The sequence below is a fragment of the Gossypium hirsutum genome, chromosome D10 (assembly GCF_007990345.1).
Source record: "Gossypium hirsutum isolate 1008001.06 chromosome D10, Gossypium_hirsutum_v2.1, whole genome shotgun sequence".
Lineage (NCBI taxonomy): Eukaryota > Viridiplantae > Streptophyta > Magnoliopsida > Malvales > Malvaceae > Gossypium > Gossypium hirsutum.
Window position 1 is genome coordinate 68,046,679 of NC_053446.1, and position 14,634 is coordinate 68,061,312.

General features: G+C 33.1%; 1 protein-coding gene and 1 long non-coding RNA gene across 33 annotated transcripts in view; both read left to right on the top strand.

Moving 5' to 3' along the window:
* LOC107942347 (uncharacterized) overlaps window positions 1–14,634 on the top strand; it is a 33,831-nt gene that overhangs the window by 15,328 nt on the left and 3,869 nt on the right. For 21 of the 24 annotated variants that reach the window (XR_005919986.1, XR_005919987.1, XR_001695820.2 and 18 more), the window contains 3 exons: window positions 11,334–11,452; window positions 12,517–12,570; window positions 14,413–14,554. This is a non-coding gene — a long non-coding RNA (uncharacterized lncRNA). The remainder of the gene's footprint in view (window positions 1–11,333; window positions 11,453–12,516; window positions 12,571–14,412; window positions 14,555–14,634) is intronic. The other 3 variants (XR_005920001.1, XR_005920002.1, XR_005920004.1) reach the window with 2 other exon arrangements.
* On the top strand, window positions 3,838–9,104 carry LOC107942345 (uncharacterized). Of its 9 annotated transcripts, none has more exons than XR_005919982.1 (7): window positions 3,838–4,262; window positions 5,921–6,001; window positions 6,563–6,654; window positions 6,767–6,854; window positions 7,430–7,535; window positions 8,814–8,900; window positions 9,005–9,104. XR_005919982.1 is itself a non-coding variant. In XM_016875999.2 (5 exons), the coding sequence occupies exons 1-4, from the start codon at window positions 4,086–4,088 to the stop codon at window positions 7,509–7,511; spliced, it is 432 nt and encodes a 143-aa protein (XP_016731488.2). In that variant the 5' UTR covers window positions 3,838–4,085; the 3' UTR covers window positions 7,512–7,535; window positions 8,110–8,254. The 9 variants fall into 9 exon arrangements, 4 of the variants coding, with proteins under 4 accessions (XP_016731488.2, XP_016731487.2, XP_040959773.1 ...); XR_001695817.2 differs by having other exon boundaries at window positions 8,814–8,878; XR_005919981.1 differs by having other exon boundaries at window positions 8,814–8,873.

Consider the following 14,634-nt stretch of genomic DNA (forward strand, 5'->3'; position numbering starts at 1 on the left):
GTATGTTTTACGATTTATATGACACTACCGTGTGAGGGTATTTCGAATGCTACACGGGCTAGCACACAGTCTACAACACGACTGTGTGGATTTATTTCGAAAGGTACACAATCTATCACATGGTTGGCCAGACGGTTATGTTCTTGCACCACATGGCCTGTGCCGTGTTACACAGCCTAGCCACACGGCCATGTGACCCCTGTTTTGAAAAGTTTCAAATTTTCCCCAAACTTTTTAATTCGTTTCGAGTTGGTCATTGATTGTTTCTAAATTAATTTTAAAGCCTCGTAGTCTCGATTTAACTTTCGTAAATGTATGTATTACTCCGACTTGAATTATGATGAAATTCTGTTAATTAACTTGACAACTTGACGGTATCTATTTTTGATTGTTTTGTTAAGTATAGTAATACGCCATAACATTAAATCGTGTCACGGAATCGGGTTATGGGTGTTACATTAACTGCAAGCGTACAGTGTCAGTTGTAATATTTATAGTGTCCAATGGAACATCAGAGTATTCCAAGGGTCGAACCCAAGGGAGCTGGCAATTTAATGATTTCTCTTTAACAACATGCAAGAAAGGAGTCTAACTAGCTACTCACTAATTTCTATATTACGACGAAACATAATTTGGAAGTGAATTACTCTAAGTAACTTCTTAATATGCAAAAGGACTAAATTATAAAACTAGAAAAACTAAAAAATTAATAACAAATAGCGATTTTTTTACTTCTATGTTGTTAATTAACTTTTGGATTAGAGATATAAACCACTTAAACTCTTAGATTGGTTCAATTTTACCTCTTGATCTCCACTGTACCAATTTAGACAAATTAATCTAGTTTATCTCTTAACCTCACCGAAATAACCCGGGGCTATCAAATTGGTGCTTGATAAGATCTCCTCCCAATTTCACTTATTTTAATTTTTCCTTTGGGGCATCAATCGTAAGTTTTGAAGTCTATTCAATTTAGTTCAGTTTTTATAATTTACTCTCTGTACCAAAAACTAAGTAACACTTACATCAACCAACCACCATAGGTTTAGCTACTCATTATCATTTCTAAACCAACACCGGTCAAATAAACACCCAAAGCATACATTAATTTAACTGCAAAATATATGGTTAAGAAAACTTAGGGTTTCCTTGAAAGAAGCTTGAAGGAGATAACAATGGTGGCAAAGATGTTGCACAACTACACTAAAAATATGATTTTTATCTAAGAAATTGAAAATGGAACTAAGCTATATTAGAATCTTGGGATAAAAATGAAAATACAATGTAAAGTTCAAGTTCTTAAATGTAAATAACACCTAGCGACAATAAAACTAACTAACTAAAAAGAAGAAAAGTAAACTAAACCCTAAAAATATGAAAAAGAAAACCCTAAACCTAAGCTAAAGAGATTAAAGAAAACCTAAACTAAAGCTCTCCTCTTTTTCTCAACCAAAACTGGTTTTAATATCTGATTTCAACCCAAAATTTTAGACCAAAATGCCTATAAGCACCTAATTTTGATTAGTGTGGGTGTTGAAGAAAACTACCTTTGTAATAATTTTTCTTCTTGTCAAGCGCCGGTATCGTAATACCCAAACTTTGATATCGCGATATCCTGCGGTATGATGATATCACTGGAGTTGGCCTCAATTTTCTTCGTTTCAGCATTGTTAAGGATATCACAACTTCCCTACTTCAATATCGCGATACCTTCCTTTTAGGTGATGTTTTCGCTCATGTTCGGGCCACTGTTAATCAACCGTTAGGTTCCCTATGACACATTTGGCCAATTCGAGTCTAAAAAATAGGGTAAAACACACTAGTTCTCTATTAAAGAAAAAAATAAAATTTGACGTATCAAATTATGGCAGATCAATAACCTGCTAAACTTACTCCCAAAAAACATGTTACAAACACTTAACTTACCCCTAAAATCATGTGACAAGAATTTAAATCCCTAAAGACTTGGTGTACAGACCTATTATTAAGCAATTCTAAGGCACATTTTCAACACTGCTCTTTGTAAATCCAAAAGCCTAATTATTTATTAAAACTTTAAATCTAACTTTTGGAAGAGCCTTGGCTAACATATCTGCAATTAGATCTTTAGTCTTGCAAAAAACAGACTTGATTTCACCAATTTTCTATTTTTCTTTCAAATTATATCCATCAATCCTATTGTACTAGGCCTAGAAGTTTGTTAATCCATCTGTAACCTGCACGTCAAAAACAGCAAAGGGAAAATGAGAAATTTTCACTTCAGTCCACATAACTTTTTGGGTAAATTATTTTCTAGCTTTTTCTTTTACATATTTAAAATTTACTCCTTATACAACAACCTGCTAACTACACCTACCCTATTTATTAATATCTCTTTAATCTATGCCCATTTATTATTCGTTTCTCTCTCTCGGTCTCCCTCTTTTTTTCTTTCTCTTCCTTATTTTTTCGGCTTTCGTAACAAATCCTCAAATATATCTCTTCAATCCATATCTCTTCCCATTTTTTTGCCGATTCTCTTCCCATTTGGTTTGCGTACGTCGGTTACGGTTTGGTATTATTTCAATTTTAGTTAAGCCTGTCCTCATTTTTTGACCGATTTGCAACTATTTTGGTTGTGGTTTTCGGACCTTTTTGTCCGGTTCTATTTTTTTTTGTTTCTAGTGATTTATTTTCATGTTTAGGTTTTTTAGTGCCCAGTTTTGTCTTTTTAAATCATTGGATGTAGGTGTCGGGGTTGTTGTCCTTTTCATTAGTTTATAGTTACTATGTTTGTATTTTTTTGATTTGTATTTTTTTTGTTATTGTCATTTTCTTTCAAAACTTTGAATGGTATTTATAAGATTTTATTGCTAAGATATGTTTCTAAAAACTAGCAAATATAAACTCAAATCTTAATTTTTTTATGATACAAAAACTCTCTCCTCCATCTTTAATTTTTAATGCGTACATAAATATGTTTTTCTCATTTTAGGAAAAATCTTCAAAATGGCTGTCCGCCATGTGATTAGCCGGTTCAGGAAATTCCTATCCTCGAATTGGCTTGTTTGGAGTTAGGCCATATTGGAACAGACTGGAATACTAGGTATTTTAAGATCTCATGGTTTGAGAATAACTTGTAATCTTCAGTAAAATTAGAAGTTTATTTAATAAAATAATATGTATCACAATATTTTTAAATATTATTAAAAAAATTATATTTATTGAACGAATGAAAAATATTATTTAAATCATATTGAGCATTAGTGGAGAAATAAATCAAATCGAAACTCCTCTTCTTATTAGAATGCCTAATAACATCTCAAATTTTAGGTTTCTCTTTGCTAGTCACCACACTTAACATCACTAATCTATCAGATTTTGACTTTTATTTTAAAAATAAATATATTCAAACATAAACAACTCAATTATCACTTTATTAAATGAGTGTATTAAATAGCTAGTTACCGTTGGCAGGAGAAGAGTAGAGGTGTTCATGGGCCGGGTCAAAAAAAATTTCGGCCTGCGTCCTAGGCCTAGGCCTGGCCTGAAATATGGGCCTAAAATTTTATCTAGGCCCGGCCTGAGAAAAAATTTCTAAGCCCGAGCTCTCCCGGCCCAGCCCGACCCATTTTTTAATAAACACCAAAAATTTATTTTAAAAATAAAAAATAAAAAAATATTTTAAAATAAAAAATATATTTATTATATTCGGGCCGAGCCGGGCTGGGCCCAACCCGAGTAAAAAATGTGGTCCCGAGGCCCGGCCCATTTTCTAAACGGGCCTCGTTTTTTTAACCAAACTTATATTTCATGCCTATATTTTTACCAAAACCGTCCCATTTTGAGAAAGCCCCGCTGCCCGTTTTCATGAGTCTTTTCAAATCCCCTTCCTTCCCCATCTTTGGAAATTTAAATCCTCTCCTTCACTTTCCCATTTCTTCTCCATCTCTTTCTCTTCAAATTTTTCCTCTCTCATCCGTTTTCATCTCTTCCTTCTCAATCGTTTCTGTTTTTTTTTTCTGTAATGGAAATCACTTGCTTCATTCATAGATTTTGGGTTTTCAGCCCTAGGAAATATTGTTTCGGTTCGTCTTTTCAAATCTATGGATGTCTTTGTGGTTGTTCTTGTTGGATGCTTTGGGAAAGAAAGAAACTCTGGCTCTGCAAGATTTCACCAGCAATGGCCTCTCTTTTGCAGTCAACTACTTTATTATTCATATTCTCTATTACATCGATTCTTATCCCAAATAGACACGCTATTCCCTTCACCGTATTGCACGGTAATGTTCTTATCCCAATATCTTTTCTTTTCAATTTTAATGTTCATATGCACTCTCCCATGGCTTAAATTCATTCTTTAATGCCCTAAAACTTGAGATGAATGGGGATTAGATGCCAGTTTAGCCTGATACCCATATTTCTTTTATGGATATAATGCTTAAAGTTCAACTAAGACCACATAACTTCATTTCTAGTGAAATTGTTTAAGCAATTGTGCCTTTGTATAAATTGTTAAAATTCTGTTAAATGTACGGGTTAAACATGGATCTACTTATCAGGGAAGTCGTTTGACAATAGGGTTATGCTGATAACGCTTTCTGCATAATATGGTGACTAGTCTAGCTGTCTGTGGAATCGACCAAACTCAATAAAGTAAATTAAAAACAATCATCATGTGTTTCTTTAATTTTCATTTTTCTTGAAGTATCCGTGTTCAACACGTTCCCGGCCGTGGGTATAGCATATGACCTTCCAAATACATGAAAAGGTTATGTTACTCGGACTTGGGTGTAAGTGTTGGACATAGGCATCTGACTTGAGTATTTTCAGTTTTTTCTAGGATTGCATGTATTTGGAGGACCATATCTCGATGCCCATGTCCGAGCATGTGTTGGAGATGAATTCAGACACAGTAGTTGTTTAGGAAAAATGAAGAGTTGGGTTAAAATATAGTGAAAAACCTACCAAAAAAAAAGTCAAACATACCCATATAAGATGCGTGCCTCTACTCACACCTACTTGAGTCCAAGTAACATGTACTGAGTGTTGGTGCACTCATATGGTCCTCTGACTGTTTTTTTCACTCCAAACTATCAAACTGGATGAGTTCTAATGTTTGTTAGTCAGATGTTTCAACTCAGTTTTGCCCTTTGATTTTTATTTGATCAATAGGGACTATGCCTAACAAGAAATTCGGAGGAACCTTCACATATTGTATCCATGTTCGACTACTTATGGTCTAAAACTATTGCTACAATATTGTGGCCATTGCATGTCTTACCAACAAAGTTTGTATACAAAAAAAATCCTATCTGCTATTGGGATACAAAAGGTTTGATATATTAGCTACATAAACTTGTTATTGAAAAATTTTCTTCCAGCTTCAGAGTGAACTCTATTTATCAATCAATAAAACCTGCATGTATTGTCTATGTTTCGCCAACTCTTTCATTTTTCTTTTCTTGAAGTACTTGGGTCTGACACGTGTGTTTGACATATCACTGACATTGTTTGGGGATATTAGCCGAGCCTTCAAATATATGGAAAAGCATACGCAAAATTAAACATATCAGTGTTGCTTACATACCCGTATTTGACACTCACACCTGTGTCATATAACGTAGTGTATTGCAATTGAAAAATAAGAAACCTTACAAAGGAGAAAAAGAAGAGGAACCCATATTATTATTTTTCCTTTTAAGTGCAAAGATCCTTGTTGGAATGTTCCTTTTATTTTTCTTTGTTCAGCATTTCTAGTATATCTGTTCTGGGTTTTATTGATTATTTTCTATCATCCTCTAGACTGCCAAAAGCGGAGGTGGAAGTTTGCCAACGCATATTGAAAAGTTTAGGTTAGATGCTAATATGTTTATAGTTTTCAAATGAAAAGGTTACTAGTCAATTTATCTCTTATTTTTATGATGGCTCGTATGTGCAGACAATTGGTCTGGAAGTGCAGAATGGATATGGTTTAATAGAAACATCACCTTGCGTTGCTGGTCGACAACCTTATTATAATGTAAGACAGCTGTAGGTCTTTCTATTATAATATTCAACTGAAACTATTCTCTTTCTTCCATGCTACCCCTGATAGAACATGTGATTTCTCCTAAGCAATGTGAATAAATTCTTAAAAAGAGAACTAATAGTTATATATCGGTTATCTCTGTTGCTCCTGCTCTTATTTTTTCTTGTAGTACATGCGTCTGATGCTTAGACAGACTTGGATACAGGGATATGTCCCTACAAAAACATTCCAAATGCATGGAAAAGCTTAAAAAAATTGAACACACGTACATTGGATACATATCCGTATATAAGGCTCGCACCTGACTCCAAGTAACTAGCTAGAAATCTACTTTTTTAAATACAGGATATTGGGGAAAAATGTGTTTGAGATCAATTGAAAAGTAAACATGCTATGCTGGTACTATCTTTTCTTGTTAAGTTCCTTAATTGGATCAAAGGAAAGGATCTATGTATTTGCTTTGGTATTAAAGTGAGTTTAAGAGAGTTTTCGTAAGCAGTTAATAAAATGTAAAGAAAAAGATAAAACATAAATGGGGATTTTGGTTTTCAGGTTTACAATTCACTGTTTCGCTCTGTGTTTGAAATCTATCGATATGGGTCTGTCTGTTTCTTTTTGGTTGCTTTTTCGGAGACTGATTTCAGGTATGAATCTTTACTTGGGTTTGCGTTTTCATTTCTTTTCCTTTGTCTTTGTCTTTGTTTTTGTTTTTGTCTTTTGCCTTTTCATTTCTATTTTATGGTTTTTGTTTTTCAGGTTTAGACATCACTGTTTCGTTCCGTGTTTCAAATCTATTGATCTATCTGTTTGTTCTTTTTGTTTGTTTCCTGTGTACTTTTGCGAGGTACAAATCCTAAGTTTTCTCCTCTGTTTCTGTTTTTTATGATTTATGCAATCCCCCTAACAATGTTTTTTTTATGGGAACTTCTCTGTTTTTTAGTTTTTGATACATGCTTTTCACTTGAATTTATTTGAGTTTTTTTTTCCTTCTCTTTGCCAAATCCGAGTAAGATTATCAAGCTTGAGTTCCAACTTGACAATGACTGAATTGATTTGAGTTTTACTTGTAGCCGAATCCAAGTGACTTATGGGCACATGTATCTGGTTTTTACCCCTAGTATTGATGTTCATTTTTTAGATACGAGAGTTACACATTTTAATTTTAGATTAATTCTAGATGGTTGAGCCATGCATGATTAGTTGATTAAAGATTTTACTTACTCCGATGAATCAAAATAACTTTCTTTTGTGATAAATGTTCTCTTTCTCGTTCTGTATGTTGGATTGATCTTCATGTTTAAATTATCCAAATTAAATGCTAATTATACTGCTATGACAGATCTCTGGTTAAACTTATTGTGAAGGGAAACTATTTGATTCTAAATGCTGCTTTTAAAATATTTTTGGATTACCTTGCAGTGGAATTCAAAAGCGGATATCTGCAAGCCCCAATGCTATTAAATTAATAGTATTTTCATTCATAAGGATCAGCTTGGCATAGACGGAGTTGAAGAGAATTTATGAGGTGATGGCAATTTTTGTGAAACTAAAGTTGAATTCTGCAGATTCCTTGTTAATGCTTTATGTTGTTATGCACTCTCCCATGGCTTAAATTCATTCTTTAATGCCCTAAAACTTGAGATAAATGGGGATTTTAGATGCCAGTTTAACGTGATACCCATATTTCTTTTATGGATATAATGCCTAAAGTTCAACTAAGACCACATACTTCATTTCTAGTGAAATTGTTTAAGCAATTGTGCCTTTGTATAAATTGTTAAAATTCTGTTAAATGTACATTCAAGGTTAAACATGGTTCTGCTTATCAGGGAATTCGTTTGACAATAGGGTTATGCTGATAATGCTTTCTGCAGAATATGGTGACTAGTCTAGCAGCCTGTGGAATTGACCAAACTGAATAAAGCAAATTAAAAACTATCATCCTGTGTTGCTTTAATTTTCATTTTTCTTAAAGTATCCATGTTCAACACATTCCCGGACGTGGGTATAGCATATGACCCTCCAAATACATGAAAGGTTATGTTACTCGGACTTCGGTGTAAGTATTGGACGTAGGCATCTGACCTGAGAATTTTCAGTTTTTTTCTAGGATCGCATGTATTTGGAGGACTTTTGGAGGACTATATCTCGATGCCCATGTCTGAGCATGTGTTGGAGATGAATTCAGACACGATAGTTATTTAGGCAAAATGAAGAGTTGGGTTAATATAGAGAAAAACTTACCAAAAAAAAAACGTCAAACATACCCATATAAGATGCGTGTGTGTCACATGTACCGAGTGTTGGTGCACTCATATGGTCCTCTGACTGCCTTTTTCGCTCCAAACTATCAAACTGGATGAATTCTAATGTTTGTTAGTCAGTTGTTTCAACTCAGTTTTGCCGTTTGCTTTTTATTTGATCACAAAAAAATCCACTCCGCTATTAGGATAGAAAAGGTTTGATCTATTATCTACCTAAACCCTAAACGTTCCTTTCTCCTTTCTTAACTACTGTTTTTTCCATTCTTTTCAAATATTTTCCTTCTGTCCTGTTTTCTTTCTCCCAGCCTCCTTTCTTGTCCTTTCTTTCTTCACACACACAAATACGGTACATTAGGTAGAGAAACCCTAAGTTTTGTTTGTCGTTTCTGTTATTTGTGATTTTTGAAATCCCCTAATTCATTGGAGATTCATTTCATGGATGAATATGTATTTAACTTTGTTTCTTTCCTTTTTCATCTCTGTTTTTAGTTTCAAATGTATGCTTCTTTCTACTAATCTTTTCAATGCACTTTTGCCAGGGTTTCCTGTTTTCTTATTCAAAGAGTCACTGTTACGTTCCATTGAAATTATGGATCTCGGTGTGGTACTTTTTGGTTCTTTATCTTGTACTATATGTTCTTTTTTTTTTCTTCAATTTGTTTGTTTCCGTCTACTTTATATTTCCTTTTATTTTTTTCTTCGCTAAATACTGTTTCGGTTTCTCTTTTAGGGCTTCTGTTTTGGCGTTTGGGCCTGTGCCCTCCTTAGTTTATGGCCTTTTGGGCTTTTATCCCGCTTGGAGGCTGTCTGACCCTATTTGCAAATGCACAGTAAGTTGCTTCTATTGTGAAAGTCTCTAAATCTGTGTTCTCTTTTTGCATACTGGTTTGTGATCCATCTTTTTGCTCGGGCCATGGATTTGGTTTTGTTTTCATTTTTTTAGTGTTTTGGGTTGGGTTGTTTTGGAATGCGTTTGAGCTGTTTTTATGTCCAGTTTTCTTTTGATAGTATTTAATTTTAAAAAGATTAGTAAAATATTTTTGAACATAACTGTTTAATTTTGAAGCAATTGTTTTAAAATTAAATAAGTTTAAAAAAAATTAATATAATTTAAATTTTTAAGGTTTTTTACTTATCTCTGTTAATTTGTCCAAAACAGTAGTAGTGATTTAAAGAAGGTTTTAATTACCATAAATGTTACCGTTGCATTATTCGTAATCTGAACCTGCTTTTATGTTATTTGGACATCATGCTTTGGAATTTTCTGTTTAGTTGTAAAGAATTTTTTATCCGGTACAGATTTTTAACTGGTCTGCTGTAGTTAATTTTCTTTCGTATTCTGCTCCGACTTTATTCCTGTCATATAGTGCCTGAATAACTTCTTCAGTAGTTGCTTTTTTTTGTCTGGATAATAGTTAGATAGAAGTATAATTTGTTCCGAGCTTTCTTATTGCCCGCAATAGGACGACATTTTCCGGAAATTAATTAACTATCTGTAAAAACTGGTCAGTTTTTTTTATGTTTTTAATTTTTGAGTTCGGTGTTTTGATGTTTAGAAATTGCTGTTTTGCTATGTGTTGTTATTTAGGTGGCGTGTGACTTACTTTGTTGTTTTATGCTGTTTATTTCATTCTCTTATTTTCTAAATAAGAGGACCTAAATTAAAAAAAAAAGGTGTCTAAAAAAATGACAGATACATCAGCAAATAATATATGAAAAGAAAGCATTTCTTTTAATTATACTTCTGGAGCAATTTACATAATATATATAATTATTTCAATAGTTTTCCATTCTTTATAGAAATGCGAATTACCCACTAAACTATCAAATCCGGCATATAGGATTCCAGACTGGGACATTTTGTTTCTTAGTTTTCTCAAAAATTTTGTTTCTTATTCTGCTCCGGGATATCCCGTCATATCCCGATTCGGGATAGGCTATTCCAAGAATATCCCCTTCATATCCCGTCCCGGTTCATTATTTTTAGTGCCCGGTTCAGCTGTTTTAGTATGCGGTTCAAATTTTTTACGTGTGTGGACCGGGATACCTGTCGTACTTATTCCAATAAGGGATATCCCATTCCAAGGATATCCCGGTTGGGGGATATCCTATTCAATGATACCCCGGCTTTGGTATATGCCATTCCAGGGATATCTTTTTGTTTTTAAGTTTATTGCCTTTATATTATGGACTTGCTAGATATATAATAATTGAAAATATATTTCATATTTATTTATTTTTTCTAATGTTTCTTTTACTTCTCTGTCTATTAATTGGGAATGAAAACCTTTTTCATATTTATTTCTCATTTATTATCTCCTATTCCCCCCCCTTTTCCCTAACGTCTCTTTACAATTAGTAATTTGAATAAGGTATTAATTACCATAAATGTTACCGTTGCCACATGGGGAATTAGGAAATCTATTCTTTTTGGGCAGTGACGGGTAGGAGAAAGCTACCCGTTTTCTTCAGACTTTTCATATCCCGCTTCCTTCCCATTATCTCTCTCTCTCTCGGTCTCATTTCAATATTTCCTCTCATTCTTTTTCGTGGGAGCGAGAAACCCAAAGGTTGTCTGCCGTTTCTTTTTTTTTTTGGTGATATTGAAATCCCCTGTTTTCGCTCTGTGTTTGAAATCTTTCAATGTCGGTCTGTCTGTTTCTTTTTGGTTGTTTTATTGATCTCTTCCTGTATATGCATACAGCGATTCAAACCAAGAACGAACGGTTCAATCAGAGCGAGTTTCGGGTTTGGTGAGCGTTAAACGCACCGTCGCATCGGCTCCCAAAGTGTAGAAAATCGCCATCAATCGTGTAAGTGTAGAAAACCTTTTCTTGTTTTTGCTTAGCAGAATAATTTTGGGGTAAGGTTTTTTTGGGCCTGAGTCACGCTTAGATTTCGGCTTATCATTTATATTTTTGTCATTATAGTTAACTTTTCCAAATAACATGACACTAGTTCCATTCTGTTTCTTTCCATGTTTCAAATCTATGGATCTCATTCTGTTTGTTTCCTGTGTTCTTTCGTGAGATAGATACCTAATTTTTCTCCTCCTGTAGATGCATATTGCAATGCAAACCAAGAACGAACGGTTCAATCAGAACGAGTTTCGGGTTTGTTGAGCGTCAAATGCGCCGTCGCTTCGACTCCTAGAGTCTGGAAAATCATCGTCAATCCTGTAAGTGTAGAAAATCTTTTCTTGTTTTTGCCTAGCAGAATAATTTTTGTAATATCCGCTGAGCAGAATACTTTTCCTCTCTGTTTTTAGTTGATATATTCTTCTTTTCTTGTTTTTGCTTAGCAGAGTAATTTTGGGGTTTGGTATTTTTGAGCCTGAATCACGATTAGATTTCGGCTTTTCATTTATATTTTTGTCATTATATTTACTTTTCCAATTAACATGACGCTAGTTCCATTGCTCCCAAGACTGAAGAAAATATCTATTATTAAGATTTTTGTAATATTCGCTGAGCAGAATAATTTTCCTCTCTGTTTTTAGTTGATATATTCTTCTTTTCTTGTTTTTGCTTAGTAGAATAATTTTGTGGTTTGGTTTTTTTGGGCCCAAATCACGCTTAGAATTTGGCTTATCATTTATATTTTTGTCATTATAGTTCATTTTCCAAATAACATTACACTAGTTCCTTTGCTCTCAGAACTCAGGATAATATCTGTATAATATTTTTGTAATTTCTGCTTAGCAGAATACTATTCCTCTCTGTTTTTAGTTGACATATGCTTCTTTTTGCTAATATGTTCTGTGGTTTTTATTAAGATTGGTTAATGAATCATTATGGGCCTCGGGGAAGTGTTTCCCGGATTCATTAGTTAAAATTTGTTCAATTTTTTTTAAAAAATGAAATTTTTATTTTTAATAAAAATATTAGTTAAAATTTTAAACATTTCAACACTTTTTAAATTTTAATGAATTATAAATATTTTGAATTTTTAAAATAATTTTAATTTATTTGACAAGAAAATTTAACACTGATTTAAAATTTAAAATAGATACATTAAATAGCTTCCAACGTCTCTCTAAATTCTGGATGAGAGACACTTCTTTCTCCTCTAAATTGTGTCTCCTTTGTTTCCCTTTATTCTTACTTTTACCTTTTTTATTATTATTTTTTTATTTTCTCGTCCTCCCTTTCTTTACTTCACAGATTCTATTGGGGTCTCTTTCAATTTTTTTTCCTGACCTCTCTTTTTTTAACTTTTGTGTAAACGCATGCTGAAATAAAGTACTTGCTACAACAGGATATTGAAATCCCCTTCTTCATCGAATTGTGATTTCAGGTATGATTTTCAGTTCTACTAACTTTCCTTTTTTATGTCTTTTTAAGTTTCAGACCCATGCGTATCTTTTATTTCTGCGGGTATTGTGGTTGTTATCTCTGTTTTAGTTTTCAGATTTATTGTGCTTCTTTTTTTTTTTTTTAGTGTTTTTGTTATACGTGTCGATGTTCAGCCTTATGAAACACATCTTATATTTGTCATTTTAAATCTTTCGATGTCGTCATTTTTTTGATAGTTTATTGTCTGTCATGTGTTTTATTTTTTTTTCCGATTGTTTGTTTCCCTTTGTTTTGAAGGACATTTTCTTGCAAATCCTGGAATAATCGAATCCTATTTATGAGATTTTAGAGCGAAGATATGTTTCTAATACGTATCTACCATAAAACCCTAAATGATTAACACAAAATAAATGGAATCGTTTTCATGTTTCTTTTTCTTTTTTTGTCTCCTTATTTTATCGTTTTGAACAAGTAATAACATTATATTTCAATAGTTTTCCTTTCTTTATAGAAATTCGAACTACCAATCGAGAAGTTTGGTGCTTAATATGATTTTGTTTAATATGCTATTCTAATATGCGCAAGAGCACGAAATTGTCTAGAAATTTTGTTAAACATGTCTATTTATTTCTTAAGAAGGTGCAAGGAAGTTTCTTCCAATAACAACAAATTAGTACCAGAAAATATTATGACTGATAGGTAGAATTTGTATGGTGAAGGGCAGAAGGCGCATTCTAGGTGCTAAAATTCTTTTATTTCCGGAGGTGCGAGGGGCAAAAAATTTAAAAAAAGAGCTTCCCTAAGTGCAGTAAGGCATAAGATATCTGTGTCAATCTATTTATATACCAAGGTTAATATATATAGATATGATAATAAACTCTAAATTGTGATCCAGCTTATCTATAAAACGTTCAAATTTTTTTTTTATATTAATAGACCAATCTGCATGATTTCGTTATGATCCCATGTCTTTCGAGGTGCAATTGCTAGGCATAAACCTTTGACATTGAAGGTTGCAATACCTTGGTTGATGCTCAATACTATGTTCCAAATTGTATTGAATTTTATGTTGCCACTATGTTCATTTATTTCTGCATGTTTGTTATTAAGTTGAACTTGCATGGTTTTTTTATTATAGTACAAAATGTTTAATCACTGAATGCAATCTGGATTGAAGTAGACTTGAAAGTTGTTAATAGGAAGATTGATTAACTTTTCTACTTGAGAAGATTCCCCTTAGCTCGGTTGCTAGCATTACGTGGTAAATTTAAATTTAAATATGAAAATTCTTGTTAGAAAAGGGTTAAGAATTTAACCGCCCTGTTCTACACTAGTTTAAATAGAAGAGATTTTTGTAACTTTAGAAACCTACTATTATGAAATTAGTTTTTTGTCCAGATTACGCCGAATGCATGCTACTAGAATTTCCGCATCCAAATTTCTACCTTATGTGGTATTCTTCTTTTCTGATTGTATTGCTTTCTTCTATTTCTAACATGTAGATGAAATGTTGAGACATGCATCTGTGTCATCAGTTGCACGCTTGTTAAGCAATCTTCATAGTCATGATTTGTTTGTACTTTTCTGCTACAATCCTCCTCCCTTGAATTGTTCGGTTTGAAATTTCTCAACTTTCCTAGACATGTGGCTTGTCTTTAGTTCTCTTGGAATAGTTTCAATCCTGTCTGCAAAATTCTATGTTTTTAACACAAATTTTTCTTGATTTTAAAAGGGAATGTTTCTTGCTTTTAGTGGATACTTTTGAAATTGATGGGTGGTATAAGTGATACCCGTAATGAGTTCTTTTGGGTGCTTTCTCAGTGGTATTTGTTGATGTTTGCAGATCAGATCTCCAGTATCTTTTGGTTATTACATTCAGACCTTATGAGGCTAGGGTTACAGCTGTAAAGAGAATCCACGAAGTACGAGAAGGGAGGAAGAGAGAATAATGAAAACAAACCCCTGCTTCATGGGAGTCATTTCAGGTATGAATATTTACATTAACTGTGTATTTGCCTTTTCATGTATTTTTTTAATTTCAGATCTCTGCTTCTCTCCTTTGTTT